The 26,975-nt window shown below is 39.0% G+C and overlaps 1 protein-coding gene across 1 annotated transcript in view; it reads left to right on the top strand.

Annotated features, from left to right (window-relative positions):
* Positions 1-26,975, top strand: part of Cpeb3 (cytoplasmic polyadenylation element binding protein 3) — a 189,218-nt gene that overhangs the window by 151,300 nt on the left and 10,943 nt on the right. The window contains exons 14-15 of the mRNA XM_010632135.3: positions 803-917; positions 11,761-11,942. Of these exons, the coding sequence (XP_010630437.1) occupies positions 803-917; positions 11,761-11,942 (297 nt within the window). The remainder of the gene's footprint in view (positions 1-802; positions 918-11,760; positions 11,943-26,975) is intronic.

Genomic DNA, 26,975 nt, shown 5'->3' with positions numbered 1-26,975 from the left:
GTTTTTTTTCTTTGTTAGGAGATCTTCTGATAGTTGTTATGATCAAAAGGAACATGTTTTAAAGTTAAGCTGATGACCTTTCTACTCTATGCTAAAATAGTGCAAAATATGGGTAAGAATTCAGAGACTTAATTAGGAGAATTACTAAGAAGAAATATGCCGTAAAGGTTTCTTTCTCTAATCTTTGAACCATTTATTTCATTTCTAGGCTTGCCTTTATTTAACCAACCTCATTTAGAAAATCAGATTAATCAAAATTATGTGCTTCAGAATTTGATGCCTTTGTTAATTCCTTGGTTATTTAATGATTGTAATCTGTGTTAAATCATGTTGCTGAAAGATAAATATTTCAATTTGGGGGATGATGAGAATTTAAACTAGACATTTAGGCTGATTCTTGGGGAATATTCCTAATGTTCCTGTTCCCTTCCTTTAGGTGAGCTCTTAAAAAGCTAAATGGTATATTTTGACAGGTTATACACAATTTATTATGTGTTAAATCTGATCCAAAATCCAGAATGTGTTTCTAAAAGATCATCTTTAAATACAAACCAAAACCACGGGTGCTTTATGAAGATTTCATGGTACATGCCTAGAGTGTTGTTGAGTCCTGAGTACTGTAGCTTCCCAGAACGTTTTACTGAAAGGCATTTAATGCAGATTACATTAACTTATTAAGTGGATTTTGTTGGGTTATGTATATTGTAAAATGCACAAATCAGTGGGTTTTTCTTTAGTCATCTTATTCTTATTTGGGGTTGATGGAAATGAAGTAAGGACCAAGTAAACAACTTTTTTTCAGGTGCAAATTCGACCATGGAACCTAAGTGACAGTGACTTTGTAATGGATGGTTCTCAGCCTTTGGACCCCAGAAAAACTATCTTTGTTGGGGGAGTTCCACGACCCCTCCGAGCTGGTGAGTGGAAATAGTCACACCACAACGACAAAAACAGCAACAAAAATCCCTGATGCATTTAGTCTTAAATAATGTTCTAGCTCCCAGTCAGCTCTACACAATCTCCAAAGACAAGGCTGTTGTGCCATGTTCACTGAGCTGACTTTTTTGTCATTAAGTATTTTCTCCCAAAATGCTATATCTTCGTATGGTGCAAGAGTGAATTTTATTAAATCATTATGTTGAAAGGATGAACTCTATTTAGTGCTTTCCTGTTTAACCACATATTTTAAAAATGATATATTTGGCAACATGCATTCAGATGCTAGTTAGCATTGTCTTGGATAACAGAAAAAGAAGTCAACGCCTCAAAAATCTGGCAGGCACAGCTGTGTGCCCACTCAGTGGTGAGCCAAGCCATTGGTGGAAATTGTACCCCTGGGAATCAGACTGAATGCATCTCAAGTGAGATCAATTCTTATTTTTTCTCATGAAGTTTGAGAAATTAATCATATATTTGAGCATTCTTATGAATATAAAAGCTTCCCTGTTTTCCAGTGATGACATAATTGTGCGGTTGAGATTGAGCAGAATTAAGATTGACTAAAGAGTTTGGAGTGGTGCTGCACTGATGACTTCAACATTTAAATCCAACGACAGACCTGAGCAGCTGTCCATCAGCCTCCTCCTGATCAGTGTTACTGCCAGTGGAATAAAGTTGCTTGTAAAAGCTGAGATTTTAGAGCTCTTAGAATACATTTTTTAATTAAAATATAAGGTTACTATTACCACTATAGTTGCAAAAGTGCATTACTTGTGTCATTTGTGAGCAAGTAGACTTAGCACTACTAAAATGCAAAACAAAACCAGAGATCATTAAAATCATCTTATGGAAACAGAAGTGTAAAAGGTAAACCTATAGCGATATGGCTTTGATGACTTTAATGACTTCCTAGTTCTGAAAGTTTTGCAACATTTTGAACATTTATTCAATTCCTACCCTATAACTAAAAGTTAATCAGACTTATATAAAATATATTCTCATTTCATTTTGAAAGACTTTAAAAATATTAATTATGGCCATGGATTTTATATTTTTATATTATTCAAGAAAGCCAAATATTGTTGGATTTTGTTTTCATCCAAACAGAAAATTATGCCAGAGAGGGCAAGCAAAGCAAGAGATGCCTCTTCTTTATCTGCTGTCAAGAATAAAGTCCAGGGAGTTCTAACTCAAGTAGAAGCAGCATTATGAGAGGAGAGCAGACGTAGCTCTTTGTTTCTAAATTAAGCTTGTGCTCTAAAAAAAAGTGAATGGGGTTGTTATAGAATATTCCTGATTTTTTCTAACTGTTCTTATGATCAGGAGGGGGCATTCTCTTAGTATTCTTTTAACTGCATGTATATTCTACAAATGGACATTCATTGCTAGTATTCTTACTGTTCTTTTTTGCAACTAACTTACAAGCACAATGTTTTAAATATGTAAAAATTGGAAAAAAATATTCTGAAAGAAAAGGTCCCATCATTATAAAATATCAGAATTGGATTTAACTTTTTATGTCTCTTTTTAAGTCATAGAAACTCCAGTTTATAAGCTAAATTACCTCTTGTATTGTTCATCTTTTTTTTTTTTCTGTTTTTAGTAATTTAAAAGGGTAGGTAGGGCCTGTGTATTATTTTTCTTCTACAGATCCTATGAAGATCCAGTTTTCACTTTTGGTTTGTGATCACACTGGTACTCCATAAGAAGAAAACCCCAAGACACAAAAGTGTATTCCTCAACATTCTGTACCTGCAAAATGCTGCAAGTGCTAGTATTAGATAAGACTTACAAATAGTTAATTGTCTAGTCAGAAATGGGATATTGCATTCTTTGCCTAGATTGTATACCTTATAAGTCTTGAAGATTTTTGTTTTTGTAAAAACTAACCTAAGATTTTTTGTTCTCAAAGTTGTTTTTGTAGTTGCATGAGTAGTGATCGAAAGTCATTTAGTCTAATAAAAATATTCTTCCCTTGCCAAATACTTCCCATATGTTTAACTAGTTTCTAGGTAGCTAAGTAATCTACATTGGTATTTTAGAACTTTAATATCTACCCCAAAACTTCTAGATAAGAAGCTATGTAACCTAGACAAAAAAGTTAACATCTGCAACTTTTATCTATGTGTATAGAATTGGGTTTCTTTGAAATACACTGAGCTTTTTGGATGTGTCTTGGAATAGAAGGTCATTTTTAAAGGAATTCATTTTGACTTTGCTAAACAATCATAAATTGGTTAGAAAAAGTTCATTTAAACAATAACTATTGAGTATCACTGTTTTACTAACGTTGAACAAGTTGCACCAAACTGAATGAACATCATACTGTTATGTTAAACAAGTCATCTTATGCATTAGGCCAAAAAATTCAGAAAGTACTAAGGAATGGCATGATAGAATGCTGATTTAGAATTAATTAGATGCTAACATATTCTTTAATAGAATGATCCTCCAATTTGGTTTTTAAATACTTTTTAACATCTTTTATTATTTTCAGTGGAATTCAGAAAAGTCTTAAAGCTATTTCAGTCTCTAACTAGAGTGATCCTAGACTAGATATGAATGACCCAGCTGAACAGTTGAGATTTTAAGTGTCCAGATGGATTTTCACTTTAGCCTGAGCCAAAAATTGTTCTTTAACATGTTAGAGTAACTAAAATGTTATCGTTCAAAAGAGTTGTTTCTGTGGATATTGTGAGGGGTTTTGTTTGTTTGGTTGTTTGTTTTTTCAATGTTTGAAGTTTGCCCCATCCCAAGACAGGTATCAATATCACTGCCAGTTATTCTAAGTACAATCCTTATCCTTCCAAATGGAAATATACAAATATCTCTGAAGAAAAAAGGCAACCTGTTTTAGGCAATGTTGTCCTAAATTCAGGTTGTCTTTTCTGATCCTTAGATAAGTCGACTTCTTCCTTCTTCCTCCTTCCTACCATTTTCTCTTTCCTTTTTCCACCCTCTTCCTCCTCCTCCTCTTCCTCCCTCCTCCTCTTCTTCCTCCTCTTCCTTCTTCTCTTCTTTCTCCTTCCATTCAGATTGAGGGGGAAAAAATTCCAGGTTTGGGAAAACTAACTTGCAAAGAGAAAATCCAGATCTAGATGAGTTTTCTCATCACCTGATTGTGGGTTTCTCCAGGTGAAATAATGTACTTTCCCATTGTCTCTTGTCCCTTCTGTCACTTCCATCCGTGACAATAGCAAACCAAGGAAGATTTGCCTCAAGCCCGGTTATTTCTTAGGTCTGACTTCTTTCTGTATCCTCCCACCTCACCTATCCCCGTGCTAGCAGAGGCTGTTGGTAGACTCACCATGCCACCATGTGGCTAACGTCTGCACATTCTTCGGAGAGTCCGTATGAGGAAATGGTGAGCCGGTCTGGTTCTCAGGTTTCTACATGTGGAAGTGCAGTGGCATGTTGCCACCCTTCATTCAAGAATGTAAGCAAAATGTCTTCCTGAATGTTCGTACAGAAATAACCCTCTTGCATATCCCTGTGGCATTAGGTCCTTGCCAAAGTGCATACTTCGTCTCTCTGACAGGAAATATGTGTCAAGAGTTGAGGGTTATGAGGAGACCACCAGGAAAAAGTGAAGAATTAAATATCTGGTCTCCAGATACTCCCCCAACTTCTTCATTAACATGAGTTTTTCTCTCAGCCCAACTTCTCGGCTGCAGCTCTGATTGGAGGACTCTACCTCAGTGACCAGCCTTGGTCAGACTTGAAAAGCCCTCAGTTAGAGACATGTAGGCTTTTCTTCCACGCCACAGCTTCTTGCAAGTTTAGCAAACCAGCCCCTGCAGAGGAAATCAGTCTTGGGAGATTGTTCATCTGAGTTTTGCCATCTTCTTTTTCATCTTTGGGTTTTCTGTCTTTCTTCACTAATTGCTCTGACCATGGTTTTCTTTCTGTTTTTTCCCTATTGGTAATTCTGTGATGGAACCTGAAATTTCCTTCTCTAATTTTCACTCCCTTGTTTTGTTATGAAGATGGTTTTTCTGTTGAAGTTTTTTTGTTTTTTGTTTTGTTTGGTGAAGCTGGGGATTTTATTCATGGCCTCGTGCATGCTAGGCAAGCACTCTTATCACTGAGATACATCACTAGCCCTGGAAAACAAATACTCCAGTGATAGTGATATGTGTCATTTTAGAGAGGCATATATTCTGAGTTTTTCTAAGATCATTTATATCAGACATTCTGTAAAAGCATTGTGGTAGTTCTTGTGAACTGGAAATCACACTCTTGTGATTTATGAAATGGAAGTATTATAACAATATCATTTTTTGCTCTGTAAAGTGGTAGCACTCAGAAACCATCCTATACTGTATCGTTTCTCAGCAGTAAGAGTTTTTTTTTTAATCCAGTCCCAAGTTCAGTATGAAATGTCCCAAATAAACTTCAGATTTGATATATCTGATTTGCTGACTTGCTTTGACATATGTGACTGGCTTAATTAACTGCATTACCATTAGGGCTAAGAACTTTCTGATGTTAGTATGCATTTTTTGGTCTCCATCCCCCCAAAAAGCAAACTCTTACCTACAACTGTTGTCAAACTTTGCCATAGAAACGAAATGGAAGAATGAGAAATATTAGCATAAAGACAAAGATAACGCAGATGGATTGGAGCTTCTAGAGCAGAAGCAAGGCCAACTGTATGTTAAGCAAAGATTTATGAATAAGGATGAAACACCCCCTGGGCAAAACTAAACATTTGATTGCCACTCTGCACTCAGCAGTGTGCTCAGAGCTCTTGTTTATATTTAATCTTTATTATAACTCTCTAAGATTATAAATCGTCGGTCGACTTTGCATTTTAGAGCAGAGGAAATGGAGTTCAGATGGAGTAACTGGCCTGTGGCCACAACAAGTGAAAAGGCGAAGAATCATTTTTAGATTTCACACTTCAAATTTGTGTCTCTTTGCACAGAAGGAAGCTGTTTCCGCTCAGGTATGGGATGTTGTCTCAGTAACAGAGTAATAGCTCAACTTGATATCAGTTCAGTTTAATCAAGTTAGAGTTTCTGTCTGATTTGGTTGTTCATGCCATCTATTTTAAAATATTCTTAATGTCTCAATATCTGATACGGAAATGTGAGCACGTTTCCTCCTCTTGAGGTATGTCAACTGCCCTTGCAAATTGGGTCTGTTAGTCTTAAATGTCAACTTGCTGGATGGGAAAGAACAGGAGATTGGATCTCGAAGGTGATACTTATTGATAGATTAATCCAGTGATATTCATAGCTGAATGTGCTCTTGGAAGGTGGGGCCCGGTGGAAGGAGGTAGGTCCCTGTGGGGGTGGTAAGCATGTGTCATTGGAAGACCTATCTCTGGCACCTGTTCCCTGTGCCACTCTGAAGTGGGCAGCTTCGCTCTACCACACCCTGCTACCTTCTGCCATGGTGTCCCTGCTGTGCAGCCTGGTCATCATGGACTGAAAGCTCTAAGACTGTGAGCAGAAATAAACTCTTCCTCCTTTAAGTTATGTATGTTGAGTATTTGGTCTCAGCTATGAAGAGCTGACCACGTTTTTAAAAATGGTAGCAGAGAAGTGGTGTTGTTGCTGTGATTCTGCCTGACCATGTGGTTCAGAGCCTTTGGAACTGGTTTGTGAAAGGAATTTGGAAAGGTTTGGAGAGGCAGGCTAGAGAGGCCTAGAATGTTGTAAGAAGAGGCTGGTGGATGGTTCTGGTTAGAGGTCTGAAGATCAGAATGCTGCTAGAAATGTGGACAATAAAGACCACACTTGGAAGGTTTCAACTGGGATTAAGAACTCTTGCAAATTGGACTGGAGAGCAGTTGTGTTACACTCTGGCAAAAAAAAAAAAAAAAAAAAAAAAAAAAAAAAAGTACATTTTTTTCCATCTCCTAAGACTTTGTGTGCAGCTGAATTTAAAGGTGATGTGCTAATTGATCTGACAGAGGAAATTTGAAGGCAGCCTAGTATTCAGGTTGTGGCACTGGTACGGATTGCTGCTTTTAGCCAGATTTACATTGAGAATTGGGAGCAAAAAGCAGAGCAGAAAGATTTGAAAAACTTAAATTTTAGCTAGAGAGAACAGGGCCAAAGGGTGTGGTTGCTGAAAAGATACACACCACTAAAAAGAAACCAAGTTCTTTGAACTGGTATAAGAAGAAAAAGGACAGCCTCTTAGAATCAGGTAAGACCCTACTCATCTCAGACTCAAAGATGCAATTTGAGCCAAGATAGAGAATTGGTTCCCCAGGATTCTTTTCACTGTGCTCAGCCATTCCAGCAGTCAGGGGCTGCCATAGCCATAGTGTAAGAGGCCCAAACACTGCTTGTACTAGTGTCAGTCCTTAGTGGCATCTATGTAATGCTGGTTTTAGAGGCATGCAAGAGCTGTGGGCCTTCGCAGAATTCAGAGGAAGTCTGGTAGGCTGCACAGCATGTCCTGAGAAGTAAATGTGTGACACTGGAGATAAAGCCAAAGGTGCAGCAGAGATCCCACGAAGTTAGAGATGGCACAATTTTGGAATACCTGCCAAGGAGAACCACAGGCAGAGAACTAAGCTGGCCTAAGCAAGAGGCCATGCAGGATACAACACAAGGCCATAGGACTGGGGCTGTCTAGATCATCTGGAACTCACATCTTACCACCGTGTGCCCTAGATATGGCCATGGAGCTGGAGAACTTAAATGTTTTCCTCCAGATTTTGGTCTTGCTTTGGTCTGATTCTTTTCTAACAGCTATTCCTCCCTTTTTGACTAGGAATGAGTAGCCTGTGCCATTGTATCTTGGGAATATGTAACTTGGTTGTGTTTTTTTTTGTTTGTTTGTTTTGTTTTAAGAGGGGTTTTCAAGCTAAGTTTTCCTTGAGTCTCACTCAGGGTAGGCTTTGGATGTGGGCTTTTTTGACCAACACTAGAATTGTCGAGACTTTGGAGAGGGATTATTGTATTTTTGGTTGTACCCAGAATAGTTATATTACATTAGGTGGAATTATTACTTGTTATTCTGTTTGTTTGGAGATTAAGTATGATTTAAGGAGATGTGACTAGGTGTCATTTGACAGGAATAGAATTGCGCCAAGTAACCTTAATTATCAACTTGACTGCGTTAAGAGATTCTTAGGTTATTGAATCATGGAGGTGCTATACTTTTGAGGTATTGTCACCACGATGCAGAAAGATTTATGAGAATGCTGTGTACCTCACACAGCTGGAGTATTTCTATTTCCCTTTCCAGCTAACGGCATAGTGAAGCTCATCTCCAGTTTGTGTCATGGTGGTTATAGTCACAGTAGTGCTGCTGCTACTGTAGAAGTTGTTCATGAGTTGTATGATTTGACTTTGGAGGACAGAGCATCTTATCCCAAGTACAGTAAGCCCTTGAATGTGGCTGCCAGACCCATTAATTAGCCATCCCTGTGGGTGACCAGACAGACCCTGAGAACACTGTCACGTTGAGAAGAGGGGGCAAAAAAGTGCTTTGGAGAATGCTGACTTCGCCGTGGATGCTATGCTTGTTGTCCCGACTGCGTGAACTCCAGACTCCTTCAGCTCTGCGCCCTGCTGTAGAACCCTCATCTCCCTTGAGTTAAATATTCAGAACATGCTCCTGGGAGCAATTCTGTCCCTTCCCTTCCTTCTACAGAGGGTGGTTTAGAAAGAGAATTCACTGTTTTTAGGCTGAGTGGCTGGTTTCACTATATTCCCAGTAAGATACATCCTTGATCAAGGACTCAGACTTCCTGTGCAGGTTGGTGTAGATTAACCTATGAAGATGTTAGTTCACTCTTGCTAGATCTTTACTGCTTTTCTTCTGCTTTTCCACCTTCCAAGCAGTCAAAATGGTAGCTCCTTTTCTCATCTCTACTTTTCTTCTACCAGAGGATCCAAACTTACATGGGACTTTGCTGTATTAACTAATGGTAATAACTGTAAAGAATCCTTTAAAAACCTAAACTCCAAAAGTGGCTGTAAATCTGACATTTGCTGGTAAATTTATGAGTTCTATAAAAAAGAAAAATCTGAGATTGGAAATTTAGAGAACTCGAGAAAGCCTTACTCTGTATTTGTCACCTATATAAATAGTAGCGGCTAAATTAAATTGGTTCTTATAGCATTAAAAATACTGAAAAAGAGGGTCACTTATTGAAAAAGTGGTTACTTTTGTCAATAATTGCAAACTTTGTTTAGTTCTTACATGACATTTTCCTGGTCTTTCACCTTGTTAGGAGTTTAGTTTGCAGGAAATGTACTGACTGAAGACTTACTGATTGAGTAAAGGACTGAATGTAAACAACGATTGTTTGTTACTTTTCTTCAAGGATAATCATATTATTATATTAGACTTTCTATAGTTAAAATATAGATTAGGGTAGAGAGATGGGATATTTCCATAGTCTCCAAAGCCTTTTTCCTTAGACACCTTGGTTTCTTCTAGTTTTCAACAAATTACCCTTCTCTCCAGTGAGACATTATTGGCTCAAATGTCTTCAGGCTTTTTGGTTACCAAGAAAATGACTAAGCCCATAAATAGGAATTATTTATAATTAGTTTTCATGGAAGCATAAATGGGCAAGGGTTTCTGATTTCTGTCAAAAGTACTTAACTTCCAACAACTTGAGTCATGATCTAATCTTTGGCACATGGAGATGATTTTCCAGAAGATAGATTTACAAAGTAATGGACTATTTCTGCTTGTGGAAGCACCTTATTTGGCATCAGCAGATCGCTAGGATTCCTTGGAGGGCAGTATGATGTAGAAGAACCTTTGGGTACAGTAACTTTTCTTAACTGGAGCTTTACGCTCACAACTGGTGTACCTTCTTAATCAGTTGTCTTGTTGGGTCCTTCCTGTTGTGGAAAACACATGACATTTGGTTCCTTGCCAGCATTCTTTTCCTAGCTACTCATCAGGCTTAGAGAGTATATCCTCTCTTTTTCCATTCCAGAGCAAACCTGGTCTTTGGAAAATTAGAAGTATTAAGTTTCCAGGGCCCTGAGATTACTTATTTTACTAAGCCCATCTGACCAGTAAAGGAAATCCATGAATGATTGTAATAAATAGTAATCTCACTTTCAGTTTTTGATCTCTGTTAGAGGATAATATTAGCCATATGAGGAGAAGCTTAAACCTTGATGGGTTGTTGGGATGAAGTATGAGTAACCATCGAATTCTGATATTCAGAGTATGGGCATGAATCTTGTTGCCTTGTGCAAATGAATGGTATTACTGGAGCCTGCTGTGAGATTGCTGTAGAGGCTACAGAGCTCTAACCAATAATGTGTCTTTGGCTGAGGTTATTCAGTAATTTGGACCCTAATGAAATAATTGGGAGGGTTTTCTGCTGCTCTGTCTTTAGTAGCACTCACTCTTGGGCTGAGTTATTGCTACCTTATTTTCTCACTTGACAATTACCCATTGGTTACAGGTCATTTTTCCTATTAAAATAGGCACCTAGAAAAGTGGCACCAATATTAGGCAGTTTGGTACAGAAAGAGATTTTAAAGAGTTAAAAAGATATTTCTTCTGACATGGTCATGAAGTTTTTATTATTGCTTCAATAATTTTTGAATTAAAGGAACCAATAATATTTGGCTTTCATTCTATTTGTAGAAATATTGGGGCAAGCAAGAGCTTCTTACACCATTCAGCCCTTCACCTCTTTTATCTGCTACAAAAATCTTCCCCACCCTACCAGGTTGTGGTGCTTTCCTTCTCCCCAGATACTCATTCCTTTGGAGCTCTTTGTACATTCTGTGATGGTCTTTTTACATTGGCTGTGACCAGATCCTCATATATTCTCCCTGTCTTTTCCTTTCCAAGTGCCATATATAGGTTTTGGAGGAAAATGGATGTTTGGGTAACTTCACAGGGGTAGGGTTGAGTCTTTTGGATTTATACTATGGCTTAAAAGAAATGGTCTTACATGGAAGAGGTGCTGTCCAGTTTCAGGTAAATAGTTACCTTCAGGCAATTTGGGCCGCAGGTAAGTATTTTTCCATGGTACAGGATGGTGGGTATATTTTTTAATCAGTCTGTTGGAGTGGTTCATTTTTCAATGCTTTCCTTAGAAGTGTTTTGTAAATTTACCAATATAAAGGCAAGAAATATAGCAAAGCATACAGACCAAATCTATGGACCTGTAGCAGGGTACTGGATGGGTGTGTTTTTATGGCTTATGTAGCAACTTAGTGTTTTCCTGGCACATTATAGGTGCTCAGTTAATGTTTATTGATGCTATTATCAATACTAGTATTGGTTAGAAGTCAATGTGAGAAGTTCATATAGAGATTTCTCAATTGGGTAGAATATATTCTTTAAAATCTTTAATTTTTTATTAATTTAGAGATTTACTTTAAATCTACAAACATGTTATCTCTAGTTGAAATGAGGAATTAATTCATTCTATAGCTTAGTCCTAATATAATGGTGTGACATTAGCAGCTACTTGCACTCTTAGAGGTCAATAAAATAAAACTGTTTCTTTCTCACTAACTTCTTAGGGCATTTTGGAGTACTTTTGTCTACCTTGGACCCATCCCAGCACATCAAGAAGTTAGAAATTAGAACAGGACGGTTGCTAACACATCATTTCATTTCTGTTATATTGTTGCCTTAAATTCAGATTATATAAACTCTTATGTGTATGCATTTAATTTTTTCCTACTTTATTTTAAAATATTGTTGGAGTAGCGCTCCCCTCCTTGAGTGGTGAGATTGATGCAGTCATCCTTGATGGTGCTTAACGTGGGTTTTCCTTTTCTTAATTTCTCTTCATTAAGAGTCTTACTCTCTTGGGGAAAACTGCTTTCCAATTATTTACACAGAGCCATTTTTATTTTCTTGTAGTTGAACTGGCGATGATCATGGACCGTTTGTATGGCGGTGTCTGCTATGCTGGAATTGACACAGACCCAGAGCTGAAGTACCCCAAAGGTGCTGGCCGCGTGGCATTCTCCAATCAGCAGAGTTACATCGCAGCTATCAGCGCGCGCTTTGTGCAGCTTCAACACAACGACATCGACAAACGGGTAAGCAGTTGGGATGGAATTGCTGTGGGAAAGAAATGAAATCTGTTCTGTGAGTCCCTAGGAGAAGAAACGCTTTGTGATCCGCTCTGTCTTGCATGATATTAGTCCGTGATTCCTCCTGGGCTACCTGAAAAGGTGAGCAACCTTCTCGGTATTTAAGGAATTAATGAACCTTCTGCCTTGCCTATTATTTTTAAACTTATGACAGTAAATCTGAAGAATTTAATGTACAGCAAATCAACACTGTTCCAAAGATGATGCATTAAAAAGGTAGAGAACTGATGCCCTGTTTGACTTACGCAGCGCTCTTTAAACAAACTTGGATTAACATCTATATGTTCAGGAGTATAAATAAAATTTAAATTTCTGGATCTTCTTAAAATTGCAACTTTACACATGGTAGTAATCATTGGAATCAAATAGCTGCTGTCCTCTTCAATTTCCTCTTGAACTCCTTGTAGTTTTACTGTTCATGAAATATACACATTTGCATTATGTGCTGTTCTCACTGATGTCACCTGCTGCTGTCGTTTCATTCATCCATAGTATCATGATCTGTAAGGAAGGGGGCTGCTTGTACCAGCTTAATGAGCCATTTTATGGTATTTATATACCCCAATTCGCCCGTTTTTAAAGTACAATTAGATGTTTTTAGTATATTTACATAATTGTGCAACCATCACCACAATTTTAGACTATAGAGGTTTTTTTTTTTTTTAATGGTAGCAAAGTTTTATTAAAGGTAGGAAATAAACAGGCTCTGCAGAGTGAATCCCTGCCAAGCAAAAATAGGAAAAGAAGTACACCCTACAGCGTGAAGGTGGGCCAACACACACAATTGAATAGAGTGGCCTAAGGACCTATTTTAATGCACAACCTTTAAGGGTAAAAAAAGAGGATCATTTGTGCAATGAGAGGATAGTTTGTACAATAAAACGATCATTTATGCAGTAACTATTGCACTGGGGCACATATTGTACTTATCATCTGTGTTCACTCAGCTGATTATGGAGAGAGGACCCTACTTCATCTATGGTCTTCAGAGTCAGAGGAACAAAGCAGCACAGGCTGTTGGAACACTTGTGAATTCTGCTACAGCTGTGATTAGGGTCCCCCCTGTTGTAGAAGCTGATAAACCTGTACACTGAAGAGTAGACTTTTTGCTGTTCCATGTCTAGCCGTAAAGGGAGGACTGAGAGGTACAATGCATGTATAGTGGTAGTTCCTGACCAGCTGCCATGATGGTGATTCTGCCACTGTACCAAGGAGTCTGAATGGGAGTCTGAATGGGAGCAACCATGAAAGGCTGTCAAAGATACAGGATATCTGGTCTGGTCCCACCTGGACATCCAGAATTGCTCCCCCGTTGGTCTCGCCAATTCAGCTTTATACAGTCTCCAACTCATTTTCTACAAGGTAATCAAAGCGATCATTTAAGTGAAATAAATTGAACACACAAGCTTAAATTTCACATATGGTTTGCCTTATATGAGAAACCGAAATTATAAATAGCAAAACGAAAGATAGGTAATGGAATTAGGGAGATAGATCTTTTTCAGATGGAAAGTAGAATAAAGAGATGGAGGAAGAAAGGAGGGAACAAGCCGGGCATGTGGCACACTCCTGTAATCCCAGCACTCAGGAGGCTGAGGCAAGAGGATCGCTGTGAGTTCGAGACCAGCCTGGGCTACATAGTGAGTTCCAGGTCAGTCTCAACTACATAGTGAGACCCTGTCTCGAAAAACCAAAAAGAAAAGAAAGGAGGGAACAGAGGGAAAGGGGTTGAAAAAAGGAATTAAGAGGTATTTTGTATATGTACCAACTCCCCAAGGAATGCAAATATTATGTACTACAAGTACGTACTAATAAAGCCTCAAATGAAAAAGTGAATTTTTTTTGTTGTTGTTCTTCTTTTTGTTTTTTGGAGTCAGGGTCTCACTATGTAGTTCAGACTGGCTTTGAACTCACTCTGTAGCCCAGACTGGCCTCAAATTTGTGGCCTCCTGCCTCAGCCTCCCAAGTGCTGGGATTACAGGCATGCACCACCATGCCTGGCTTAAAATCGTAATTTGAAACAAGTCACTCCTCTCCTTTAAACTTTTGGTTTAGATTCTATTTCAGAAAAGGTCAAGATTCTTAAACTTACCTAAATAACCCTATATGTGCTATGTATGTGTTTCTGCCTTAGTTCTCCATTTTTCCTTCATCATTTTGAGCCAGCCACAGCTGGCATTTTTCTGTTTCCCAGAATCATTCGGCCTGGCTAATACCTACTTTTCCTTTAGGTCTCAACTTGTGTTAATTTTAGGAATCCTTTCTTCATTGGAGCTTATACATCCCTCATAAATCAACATATTGCCATCTACTTTTCCTTTTTTATTTTGTAAAACATTTCTTGGCACATTATAGATATATATAATGATAACATTCGTCGTGGGGCATTTCTACCAGGACATGATGTATCTTGCTTCTTTTTATTCCTCATTCCCCTTCCTTATGTAGAAAAGCTTTGTTTTCATTTTTTCCTTCTATTTTCTCTTTTTTTCTTGTCTCTTCTTTCCCTCTCACCCTCCCTTGTTCCCTTTCTCATTTGAACATTTTATTCCCATTTGCCAGTGTCTACTGTACATTTTAGTCTTATTTCTACTTTTAGTTTCTCACACCAGAGAAACAGTGTGGTATTTAAACATGTGTGTCTAATTTATTTCAATTAACAGTATGGTCTCTAGGTACATCCATTTAGCTATAAATGTTTCTAGCCCATCCTTCTTTATGACAGAGTAGTACTCCATTGTGTAAAAAAACACACCACCTTTATCAATTTGTCATTTGATGAACATGTGGGCTATTTCCAGGATTTAGCTTTTGCAAACTGTACCACTGTAAATATGGGTGGGCATATATTACTGTGGTAGGATGCTTTTAATTCTTTCAGGAAGATACCCAGAAGGGAATAGCTAGGTCAAATGGAACCTCCAGTTTTAGTTCTTTGAGAAGTCTCCACACTGATTTCCACAGTGGTTGCACCAGTCTGCACTCTCACCAACAGGGGATAAGCGTTCCCTCTTTCCCCACAGCCCCTCCAGCATTTGTTATTGGTTGATTTCTTGATAACAGCCATTCTTTCTGGAGTGAGATGGAATCTCAGCATTGTTTTAATCGGCATCTCTCAAGTGACCAGTGATGTTGAACATTTTTTCATATATTTGTTTGCTATTTCTGCTTATTCATCTCAGAAGTGTCTATTGGTTTCAGAAACCCATTGTTGGATTGCATCCATAAATTTGGGGGTCTGCTTTTTTTGAGTTCTTTGTATATTCTAGATAGTAGAGGAACAGCTGGCCAAACTTTTTCCCACACTGTGGGTTGTCTTTTTACTCTGTTGTTGGTTTCTTTTGCTGTGTCAATGCTTTTTAATAAGGTGAGATCCCAGATGTTGATTCTTTGCGATGGTTCCTGTCCCTTTACTTTTCCTTTGTGCCTTTAAATACCACTGCAATGAAATAATGCTTTATTTAATGTTCTTCTACTCTGTTAGAGTATAGTCCAGAAGGGCAGGCACTGTGTGTCTTTCAGATTAGCTACTCAAAATGAAACACATAGTGGACACACATTGATTATTTATTTTTAAATGAATGGCTGAATGCTGACTGAGAAATGGCCAGATGGGAAACCCTTTTCTGGCGACTTTGGGCATCTCCATCTGTCAACCAGCAGGGACTTTGCACAACTTTCTTTTTCTACTTAGTTAATGTTCACTTCAGTAATAAAATGAGTTTTGACTATTTAATATGTAAAAAGTATTCTTTGACGCTTAGAGTACCCTAAAGCAGGACTTACTCTTAAGCCAGCCTCACTCAAGCTTCTTCATTTTGTGGTAGAGGAGAATCTAGGAGATATTTGGAGACTTTCAAATTCCTGTCAAGTAAGGGTAGAACTGCTTCTTTTTTTCTTTTTTCTTTTTTTTTTTTTTGGACTCACTTCCTAAACAGTTCTGCTCTAATGAATCTTCAAACCCACTCCCATGAAATTACCTAGGTTATGAATTTGTTAGATCATCGGTCTTCTATTGAATTTTTTAGTATGTTTAAATATTTCAAATAGCTTTTAAGAACATTCATCACTTGGAGCAAGGTACATCTAGAGTTACGATTTTCTAGTATGAAAGCAGTTTTGAACATTGAAAAATTCTCTTGTGCTTTTGGAAGTAGTTTTGCCTTTTTCTTTTCACTCTTATTTTAGGTCTTCATGTAAAACCTTTCTCAATTGAACATGAACCAATGCTTCTCCCCTGGATTACAGCATTTAGCAAACGTATTTGGTATTTTCGGTATTATGGTGACTTTATTATTGAAAGCTTGTTATTGTATATTACACAGATACAATTCATGCCTCAGTTTCTATTTCCCAGGAAAAATTAACATCGTGAAGTACAGTCAGTTAAGGTCTATATTATCCATATTTTATGGTTTGCCATCAAGGTTATGTGATACTCAGCACAACATTTTTTCTGCCGCAGCATACATGAGGCTATGATACATTCTCAGCGAGGTCAGAGGCTCCCTAGAACGCTACGAGTACTGGTTTGAGAACTCGGGATTCTGAGTCTATTCCTGGCTCTTTTCTCAATCAGGGTGTGACCTTGGGCGAGCTGCTTAGCGTTTTAGAGTCTCCGTTTCATTGTCCTATGATAATAAAAACCACTAGCTTAAGTACCTCACAGTTTATTGCACAGATAAACAATGACAGATGAAGGAGTGCTTTGGGAAGTTATTAAGGCTATACAGATGTTAATTTGTCTTATTGCTGAGTCTGGCCTTCTAAAATTGGGCTGTTGTCTAGCCATATGTCCAAGGATATTGTTGGTTCTTTTTTTATTTTTTAATGCCTGCCCCATCCATTAATATAAGGATAATGAAATGGCTGAAGTTGGCAGATACACACCAAAAGTTAATATAAATCTACCAGCAACATACTACCCGGGTGTTAGTCAAGACAAGCATGTAGAAACTTTAAAGTTTCATGTATAGATTTAAACACTAAGGTACCTTTACCTTTAAAGGATTTAAAAGACCAGATGTAGTGGCATATGCTTGCAATCCCATCTCCCTGGAAGAATAAACAGGAAGATTGAAAGTTCGTAGTCAGCCTGGGCAATTTAGCAAAACCTTATTTCAAGACAAAAACAGTAAAGAGGCCTGAGGATGTACCTCAATGGTACAGCACCCCTGGATATAATCCCTGGTACTGGAAAAAAAGTATTGGAGGATTTTTCTTTCTCTAACCTAAGAAAGAAATATTTTTAGTATTGTCTTTTCTGTGATAATGAAGATTTTTGAACCTGAAATAAAATAGAAGTTAGGATTAAACTTTTTAAAATTTAATTTATTGGTACATTCTAGGTAGACAGTACAGCTACATTCATTACTGGGATCTTGTACCTTTACATGCCAGGTCTTGGTTCTCATTTTTTCCCCTTGTCCCCACCCTCCCTTCACCCCCTCTTCTCCTCCCCACCTTGAAACACTTTAATTCCATTTTTACATTTTCTCATAGTTTTTTCCTTTTCCCTTATTCCCCCTTCCCTATCCTTCTCACTGTCCCTACACCTTTGGTCCTTTCCTTCCTATTTGCTAAATGTCCCAATAGGATCTTGAGTACTACTTTAGTTTTTCACACCAGAGAAACTATTCGGTATTAGCATATGTGTGACTTATTTATTTCACTTAGGAGTATATCCTCAAAATGTACCCATTTTCCTATGAATGAATCTACTTTCTCATTCTTTATGGCTGAGTAATATTACATTTTATAGAAAAACCACATCTTCTTTATCCAGTTTCCAATTGATGGGAAGATGGGCAGATGGGCTGTTTCCAAGTTTTAGCTATTACAAACTATGCCGCTATTAACATGGGTGCACATATATCACTGTGATAATGATTCTTTCACTTCTTTTGGAAAGATATGCAACAGAGGGATGGCTGGGTCAAATGGAACCTCTAATCCTAGTTCTTTGAGGTATCTCCATATTGACTTCCACAGTGGTTAGGATTAAATTTTGTTTGCACTGTTTCAACTAGTTTTTGTGAAAAACTGGAACTTTATAGCATTTACAGTTAAGTAAGTTAAGTAAGAATCAGCTCTCTCGATCTAGCAAAATTACATTGTTGTGCACAATTTGTTTATAAGAATCTGAGTCCCACCCTCAGATGTTGGTTAGTATAAAATGTTCATGTTGTCTCTTAGAAGTTTGTTAAGTCAGGTTTTTATAAGTATGTACATCATGTAGTACACATTGCTTATAGTCTCCCAATTTAGCTCATAGAAATTTTCTTTTACCAAAAGATAGGATAACCCTCAGGAACTAGCCAATCTGAGGTTTTAGTCTTGACTATACCATGTGAAGCTTGTAGGAAGCTACATATTATTATGTAGTTGTAGAAAAGGTGTGTGTGTGTGTGTGTGTAAATGAAAATGCTTTTTAAAACTATAAAGCATTTGGTCAAAATATAGTAGTACATTGATTTATGTGAAACTACAGATGATTTAATATTTGAGCTAATTTGGAAGATGTTTTATTAAAGTCAATCTAATTTGAATTTCAGATGAAAAATGCAGTTGAATATTTCAGACAAGATAGGGGAAAAGTTGGTTAGTTACTTGAGATTTTTAAACAGGAGAAGGAGTTCTCAGAATTCCCTATCATACTCAGGAATCTGTCCTACAATGTTTCCCTAAATCACCATTTTCTAAAGTATGCTCCATAAGACATGAGTCTCATGTTTCTGGGTCAAATGAGTTTGAAAATGCTTGCTAAAGCAAATAGGCAAGTTTATTCTAGGACGGTGGTGGCAAACCTTTTGGAGCTTTCATTGACAGCAAACATCCCGCTTGGGCATGTGTGCCAGTTTGCTACCACTGTTCTAGGGCATGGTAGAGTCTTTTACATACTTATTTGGTCTGGGGATTTAGCTCAGTGGTTCCACTGCCTGCCCCTCAAGTGCAAGGTGCCGAGCTGGATTCCTGGTACCAAAACAAAAAAAAGAGAGAAAACTACATACTAGTCTTCATTGTGAAGATCCAAGAAGGAAGCAATATGTAATTTTCAAAACTTCTTTTATTGTAGAATTCCACAAAAAAATAACGTTCTAGGGAAACTAGTTGAGAAAGCACTTCGGATGTTTTCAACTCTTCTTCACTTATGTGCAAATTGCCCAAAAGGAGCGTGCAAGTAATAAGCAATCAATTTTTTTCCTCCCTCAGTTTCTTTTTAATAAGAATTTTCCACATACTGTATCTTTTCAGTTTACAGAGGATTAAGGGTCGGGCAGGGAAACAGCAACTGTATATTTATGTTAGTGATGGCGTATTGAAGGTGTGGTTGATTATCCCTTTAGTATTTACATCTTACCTCCTTTCCTAGCCCCCCTCCCTCCCTCTCCTCCAGGGGGCTGGGGATCAAATGCAGGGTTTTCTGTGTGCTAGGAATCACTACCACTGAGCTATACCTCCAGCCCCAGAATTAATATTTCCAATCCTTTATCTTTTGATTAGTTGAGATTATCTGTTACATCTTTATAAAATGTCATCTGAAATGTCTCTGTATAAGAAAGAAAAACAGGTTAGAAATACTGTTGCCAAATACTCTTCCTTTGACTCTGTTTTAGCTTTATATTAGGAACAGAGAGACTGGCTTTCAGTTAGCCAAGTTGGGAGTTTCTAAATGAACTTTTATTTAAAGAACATTGTGATAGCTAAGCCGTAGCATATAATGTTTGCTTTGAGTACTGTGCTCTTTAAAATAACCCATTTTCAATTTCATGAGATGTTTTTCCATTGTACTTTCTTTGCAAGCACTCTAAGTACTTCACATCTTTAAACTTTTTTTTTTTTTCTGTGTCTACTGGAAACATCTTGGACCTGAATTTGCTAACGTCTACCAAAGGTATTATGTTTTTAGCCTGCATGAAGATTAACATGACCTAGCAACCATACTCACAGAAGTGTTGATGATTTTACACTGTCTCTGGCCACAGATGGGATGTATAAAATGCCTCTCATAACTTGTTCCTGGCCTATTTCTGCTCCCAACCTTAGCCTGGGACCCTTACAACCCTGTTAGGGTCACTGCCTGATCTGTCCTGAAAACTTCCTAGCTATAACTAAAGCTGTGTTTAACTTGACCCCTTGAGAGAAATCAATGCCCAAAAGTGAGTTAAAATATTGTCTGAACTAATCCTACCTGGGCTTATTTTGAGACCCTTGGAGTCTCAGAGTCTTTGACTAGAAACAGGTTTTTTTTTTTTTTTGGATGGGTTTTGTTTTTTTTTTTTTTTGGTACCGGGGATCAAACTAGGGACCTTGCACTTACAAGGTAGGTGGTGGCACCACTGAGCTAAATCCCAACCCTAGAAATAGTTTTGTAAAGGGACTTTAGATCATCTAAAGAAAGAGAGAAAAATCTTTGAGTAGAATAGAGCCATTTGTCAAGGCTTCCTTCCTAGTCATGAGCCTTGATTTATCCTGTCTTGTTCTGTCTTTGCATGTCTGTTCTGTTGGAATTGTAATTTATATTTAATATGAAAATTTCTTTACACTGTTTAAAATATTCTACTTTCTTATAATTGTGCATAGAGGTGGTTTATGAGAAAGTAATAGGTAAAAGACTATCACCATTTTTTTCCTAAGTTACAACAGAACATTGAGGACCTTTCCACTTGGAGTCAGGTGGTATTAGTCAGTAGTTTCTTGGTGAGTGCTTATACTTACTTGGAAATGCTGGTCCAGAACCCTCCTAGGGTAGGAAAAACTGAGGTCTATTAGTTATGACCTAGCCAGTGTGCTCTGCTTTTGTGTATCTTGGCGGGGGTTTGTGATGCAATAACATTTACACAGCTTACAGATTTTGTAACCATTTTCTCACCCACATGATACATTCTTCTGCTATCAGTGCTTGCTTGGGGTCTAATTTATACCCGTACTTCTAGCCCCATTCCAAAACAGTATGTAAGGTGTCTTAATTATGATGTGTCTCCATCATCAAGACACGGTACCCAACACCCTCTAATTAAAGGAGAGTTTTGTTTTGTTTTCCTTCATGGTTTTTAGATCATTTTCTCACTCAGGAGAAAAAGGAGTTAGGAATCTGATGACTTGACAACAGTTGCCTGGCTCCGTGATAGGAAGGGCATGGTGGAAGGGTTGGTTCGAGGAAACCTGCTTACAACACAGTGGCCAGGAAGCAGAGAGGGAAGGGAGGGGTCAGAGAAGAGGATATACTCTTTTATTTATTTTTTGGTACCAGGGATCGAACTCAGGACCTTGTGCTTGCAAGGCAGGTGGCAGCACCACTGAGCTAAATCCCCGGCCCTGAAAATATACTCTTGTAGATCACTCGCCCAGTGACCTGCCTCTAACCAGGACACACTGCCTAACAGTAAATCAGCCATGAGCTCATCAGGGACGAATCCATTGATAAGTATAGCAATATGAACCAGTCACCCTCCAAACACACGAAGTTTTGGGGCACATCCCAGATCTAACAAATAACCTTCCTCCTCTGGGCCCCAGAAGACTAGTGTCCAGCCAGGTGTAGCACACGCCTGTAATCCCAACACTCATGAGGCTGAAGCAGGAGGACTATTTGGAGTTTGAAGCCAGCCTGGGCCACACAGTGGTGAATTCAAGGTCAGCCTGAACTACATAGAGAGACCGTGTCTCAAAAACAAATGGCTGGGTGTGGTGACGCATGCCTTGCTTGTAATCACAGCACTGCAGGAGGATTGCTACAATTTCAAGGCCAGTCTGGGCTACATAGTGAGTTCAAGGCCAGCTTGAACTACATTGCAGGATCCTGTCTATCTCATTATACAAAATGCATTTAGTGTATCAAGAGTCATCACAGCTTCAACAGTTCCAGCATTTCTGAAAAGTCCTCTTGAGATGCTTGGTCAAACTTACCTGTGAGCCCCTGTACGAATAACAACACTGCTGACGTACAATGGCACAGGGTAAACATTCCCATCCAATGGAAGAAATGGGGATAGGAAGGAATGGACCAGCAGGGAAAACGTTAAACCCTTTATCTCCCTATCTGGTACACAAGACCAGTAGTGGTGAGATACGAGCCCCAAAGCGATTGGGCAGCAGTTCCCTCGGCACCACTGGCTGCAGCCCTCATGGTCTCCTAGGGTGGCTCTGCTCACTCACTGCTTATGGCTTCCTCGGCAAACATTTCACATTTCTGCCTTCCTCAACTTCCTGGGGTCTCCACTATACTTTGGGGTTCACTCTCACAGCCTCCTTGACTGCCTTTTCTGGGGGGTACACTGCCTGGCCTCCCAGGCTGCAGAGATCAAACTCAGGCCCTTGTGCTTGCCAGGGAGGTGCTGTGCTGCTGAGCTAAATCCCCAGCCCCAAAGACTGCCTTCTTTTTCTTTTTCTTTCTTTTTTTTTTTTTTTTTTTTTTTTTTTTTTCCATACCAGGGATTGAACTAAGACTGCCTTCTTAAATCTGGGTGGAAACCTGCCTGACCCCCCAGTTCTTACGTTCTGCATGATCATGAAGCCGGCACCACATGGACGATGCCAGGGTCTGCCACCACCTGGAGCAGTAACCAAGACCTTTCAACCATGGCTGTAGAGACGTCTGAGTGCTTGGATGGTTGAACAGTATAAAAGGAATTCAGGGAAATCAGTTTCCTAGGTGGCCTTTCTTGAGTAGGGTACTCTGATTTTCTCTTTTTAAATGAAAGCTTTACAGTTTTGTACTTTTGAGCCTACAAAAGGAACAGTCTTGCAGATTCCAGAGATACTGGTAAAGCCATGTTTCCTATTGTCTTGTGGCACATTATTGGCTCTTTTTTTTTTTTTTTTTCAAATACCAGGGATCAAACTCAGGACCTTGGACTTGCAAGGCAGACACAGCACCACTGAGCTAAATCCCCAGCCCTATTGGCTTATTTTTTGTTGTTTTGTTTTGGTACCAGGGATTTAAATTGGGACCTTGCACTTGTAAGGCAGTGGTCCAGGGATCGAACTCAGGACTTTATGCTTGCAAGGCAGATGGCAAAACCACTGAGGTAAATCCCCGGCCCAGCCTTTAATGCCAGTCTTTAAGCACCCATACTCTTCTTTCCCTCAACTTTTCAGGTGCTTCCTTTTGTGAATCATTGAATTGTGCCATTTGCTCCTGATTCTCAGTTATATTTCACTAAAAGCGTCAAGCAGTACTCATGAAACAGTCTGAATGTTGGGCTGCATTGAAATTTCCTCCACTAGATTAGTCTGTTGCCTTTAATCTCAGTCTCCCACAAAGTCTCAGGAGGTGGGTTAAATTTCTACCTGAGTATAATACACATGGTCCAGCTGCCAATGGCGTCTTTGTTCCCAACTGAAACCTCCTGCACCTGGCCTTACTGTCTGTATTGCTTTCAGCACTCTGGTCTTCCATTAAGCCTGGCTTACAGCATTCTGGGGCTTTTCTGGCTAGCATTTCCAAACCTGTCTAAACTCCTCCCATAAATCACTTTCAGCGGCTTCTAAACTACATGATTGTCTTAATTACTTTTGTCATTGCTGAGACAAAATACCCAACACCGAAAATTAAAGGAGGAAAAGTTTATTTAGCTCATAGTTTGTAGAGGTTTCAGTCCATAATCAGCATGGTCTAAGGCAAGGTGGCATTGCAGAGGAGAATAGTTCATGGCGGACAGAATGTAGCAAAGCTACAAGGGGCAACCACGGCTCTTTCCCTTGTATCTTATCTAGACTACTCAGGGCAGGTAGCACTCACATCTTTAATCCTAGTGCCCTTGAATCAATCCCAGCATCACACACTCTGGATGCAGCCACCTCTGAAAAAGTCCCACCTATAACCACATGAGGCTTTGGTGGGACATCTAGACACAAGCCATAACAATGGTCAAATAGTCACAAGGAGGCACTGAACTTAGAGGAGGAGAGTTTTATTTTGTCTCACAGTTTTTACTTCAGTCCATAGTTGGCTGGCTCAAAGGTAGAAAGAGGATGGCAAAAGGGTCTGGTGGAGAAAAGTTGCTCACATCATGGTGACCAGGAAGCAGAGAGAGAAAGAAGGAGCCAAGGAGAGAGATTTACCCTTCCAGGTCCTGCCCCTAGTGACTCACCTCTAACCAAGCCTCCCTCCTAACAGCAAGTCAGCTGTTAACTCATCAGTGGTCTAATCTACTGAAGATTGCTGTCCAAGATCCAGTGATCATGATCCATGATCCATGATAAGCCCCCATGATCCAGGTACCCTCCAAACATATGAAGCTTTTGGGGAGCACCCCAGATGTAAACCATAATAGGAGGAAACAGACTAGAAGGTGAATCTGTGTACTGTGTGAAGTGTTGTCACTGGGCCCTTCTGTGTAACACTAAAAATTTTATTCTCAAATATCTGTGTTCTTTTTTTGTTTTGTTTTGTTTTGTTTTGAGACAGCATCTTACTGTGTAGTTCAGGCTGGCTTTGAACTCATCATGTAGCCCAGGCTGGCCTCCATCTCATGCCAATCGTACTATCTCGGTCTCCCAAGTGCTAGGATTACAGGTGTGCACCACCATGGCTGGCTTAATCTCTTCATTCTATAAGTGGAGGTTTTGACACAGAACCCCACCATATAACAATAAGCACATGTTGAACTATGGAAAATGACAACAATAATTTTAAATCTTTCATTCCCCGACACCTCAGAATATGAAAAATTTTAAGTCCCACCTTTTGTAAAGCAAAAAGAAAATCTAAACCATTTCTGCTACACATTTAAAAAAATCTGACCCAGGTCACTATTAAAACTGAGCAAATTTGTGGTATATTTGCTGCTGGAAGATTGGATAATTTTGTTGCTAAGGAAAAGCTATTTTCATGTTGCTGCTTTAATTTCTTAGGCACCTGCTGTCATCTCCCTCAGTCCCGCTTTTGGACGTGCACATATTCTGTGTGTGTGTGTGTGTGTGTGTGTGTGTGTGTGTTACTGAGAATTGAACCCAGAGCCTCTGCACTGAAGCACATCCCTAGCCCTTATTTTATATTTTTAGACAGTGTTTCCATAGGCTCCAAGATGCATAGGCTGGATGGGCTGGGCTCAAACTTGTGATCCTCCTGTCTCAGCCTCCCAGAGTGCTGGGATTACAGGTATTGTGCCACTAGTCCCAGTTTGTCATCTGTTTCTGAAACAGTAGGATTTTTTTTTTAAACTAAACATTTATGCCTAGACATTCTTAATAGTGTTGGCTGGTGTAGGACCTGCCCTAGAAAGTAGAAAGATACCTTGTGTACTGAGAATGTTAGTTGTATTCTGTGGCACAGGCTGAGAATTTTTTTTTAAGGTGACAGTTTCACATTTATTTGAGGTAGAAAAAATTTAAAGTAAGGATAAGGGAGGGACTAGCTCTGCAGAGTAAGCTTGGGCCAAGTAAAAGAAAGGAAAAAATAAAAACCAAAATAAAATACAAGTACGTCCTATTGCATGAGGGTGGGTTACCATGAAGAAGCACGATAGCCCAGGCTGAGAATATCACGAGCACATGATGTTTAAAAATTTGGAGCACTCAGGGCCGGGGATTTAGCTCAGCAGCACCATGCCTGCCTTGCTAGCACCAAGGTCCTGAGTTCAATCCTGATGCAAAAAAAAAAAAAAAAAAAGAAAAAAAGAAAAATCAGCACCAGGATTTAGCTCAGTGCATCATGCCTGCCTCACAAGCGCAAGGTCCTGTGTTTGATCCTTCGACCCTCCCTGCCCAAATTTGGAGCATTCCAAATTAGTGGGTGATAGATGGACTCCTAGATGCTATCAGGGCCAAGTCAGTGCTGCTTGTTTTGTAGCTATTGTGTAGTATATTTCAAAAACAACAACAACAACAAACTGAGATGGGAGATGTAGCTTAGTGGTACAGTGCTTTCCTAGCGTGCTCAGGGCCCTGAGTTCAACCCCAGTACCTTGGAAAGAAATAAGTAAGTAACTAGATGAGTCGATGCATTGTTACTGATTTCTGTCTGATTCGACTCAGAAGACTCAGAGTTTCCGGTTTTAGTTGAGCCAATTTTTTAAAGGTCCCGCAAAACCCATGTGTGAATTCAAACTGGCTTGTACCGATTCTAAGATAGGATTATGTTAAGCCCTGAGGGTCCCAGATGAACGCTTTAAACGAAGCTGTTGAGTAATTCACCATTCCTATTGGAGATGAAATATCCCTTCAGATTTTCCTAGACTTCAAAATTTTATTTTGAAAAATACTGAACTTGGCGTGAACCAAATTAAACCTCTCTTCCTTAAAAAAAATGAACTTGGTTTGGATTTTTTTTTTTTTTAAGAGTGCAGCATTTTAACCTTTCATTTCAGAAATTCTCTTACCTTGATAGAGTCCTATATTTTCAATCCTCTTATCCAGTGCGCTGGTTACCCAGTGTGAGGTTATTATTTGTCCTGGCATGTGAGCTCTGCTTAGCTGTGTCTAGACTTGGCCCTGTGCTATTACCTTAGCTATTAGAAATTTTGGCCAGGTGTGGTGGCGCATGCCTGTAATCCCAGCACTCAGGAGGCTGAGGCAGGAGGATCACTGTGGGTTTGAGACCAGCATGCGCTACATAGTGAGTTCCAGGTCTGTCTCAAAAAATCCAAAAAAAAATAAAAGAAATTTTGTTTCCAGACCTTGCTTTTGGGGTTTGTTCTCTCTGAGTAGGCTATTGAGTTAAATACTTCAAAAAAAGTAAATGCCCAGTTATGCTCATTACCAACACAACTCATTCCAGAGAGTGATTTGAGAAAATGTTTCTGAAACGCATAATGTGCTGAGCTCACACTGAACAGTGTCCCCTGGGCAGCCTCAAGCTGGAGTTTGTTCTTTCAGTCCTGGAAGTGCTGCACATGTGTCATAGGTCTCTAAGAATGAAGCCTCCTTTCGGTAGCATCGTGTAGGCTTCTCCAAGGGATTCAGGTCCTCTGACAATGTCGTGTCTTTTTTGTTTTGCTTTGTTTCTTTTGTTGTTGTTTTTGTTTTTTTAACGTT

Source organism: Fukomys damarensis, unplaced genomic scaffold, assembly GCF_012274545.1.
Source record: "Fukomys damarensis isolate Sample0158 unplaced genomic scaffold, DMR_v1.0_HiC HiC_scaffold_20, whole genome shotgun sequence".
Taxonomy (NCBI): Eukaryota; Metazoa; Chordata; class Mammalia; order Rodentia; family Bathyergidae; genus Fukomys; species Fukomys damarensis.
Note: the sequence above shows the minus strand (reverse complement) of the source record. Positions and strands in the feature narration are given on the sequence as shown.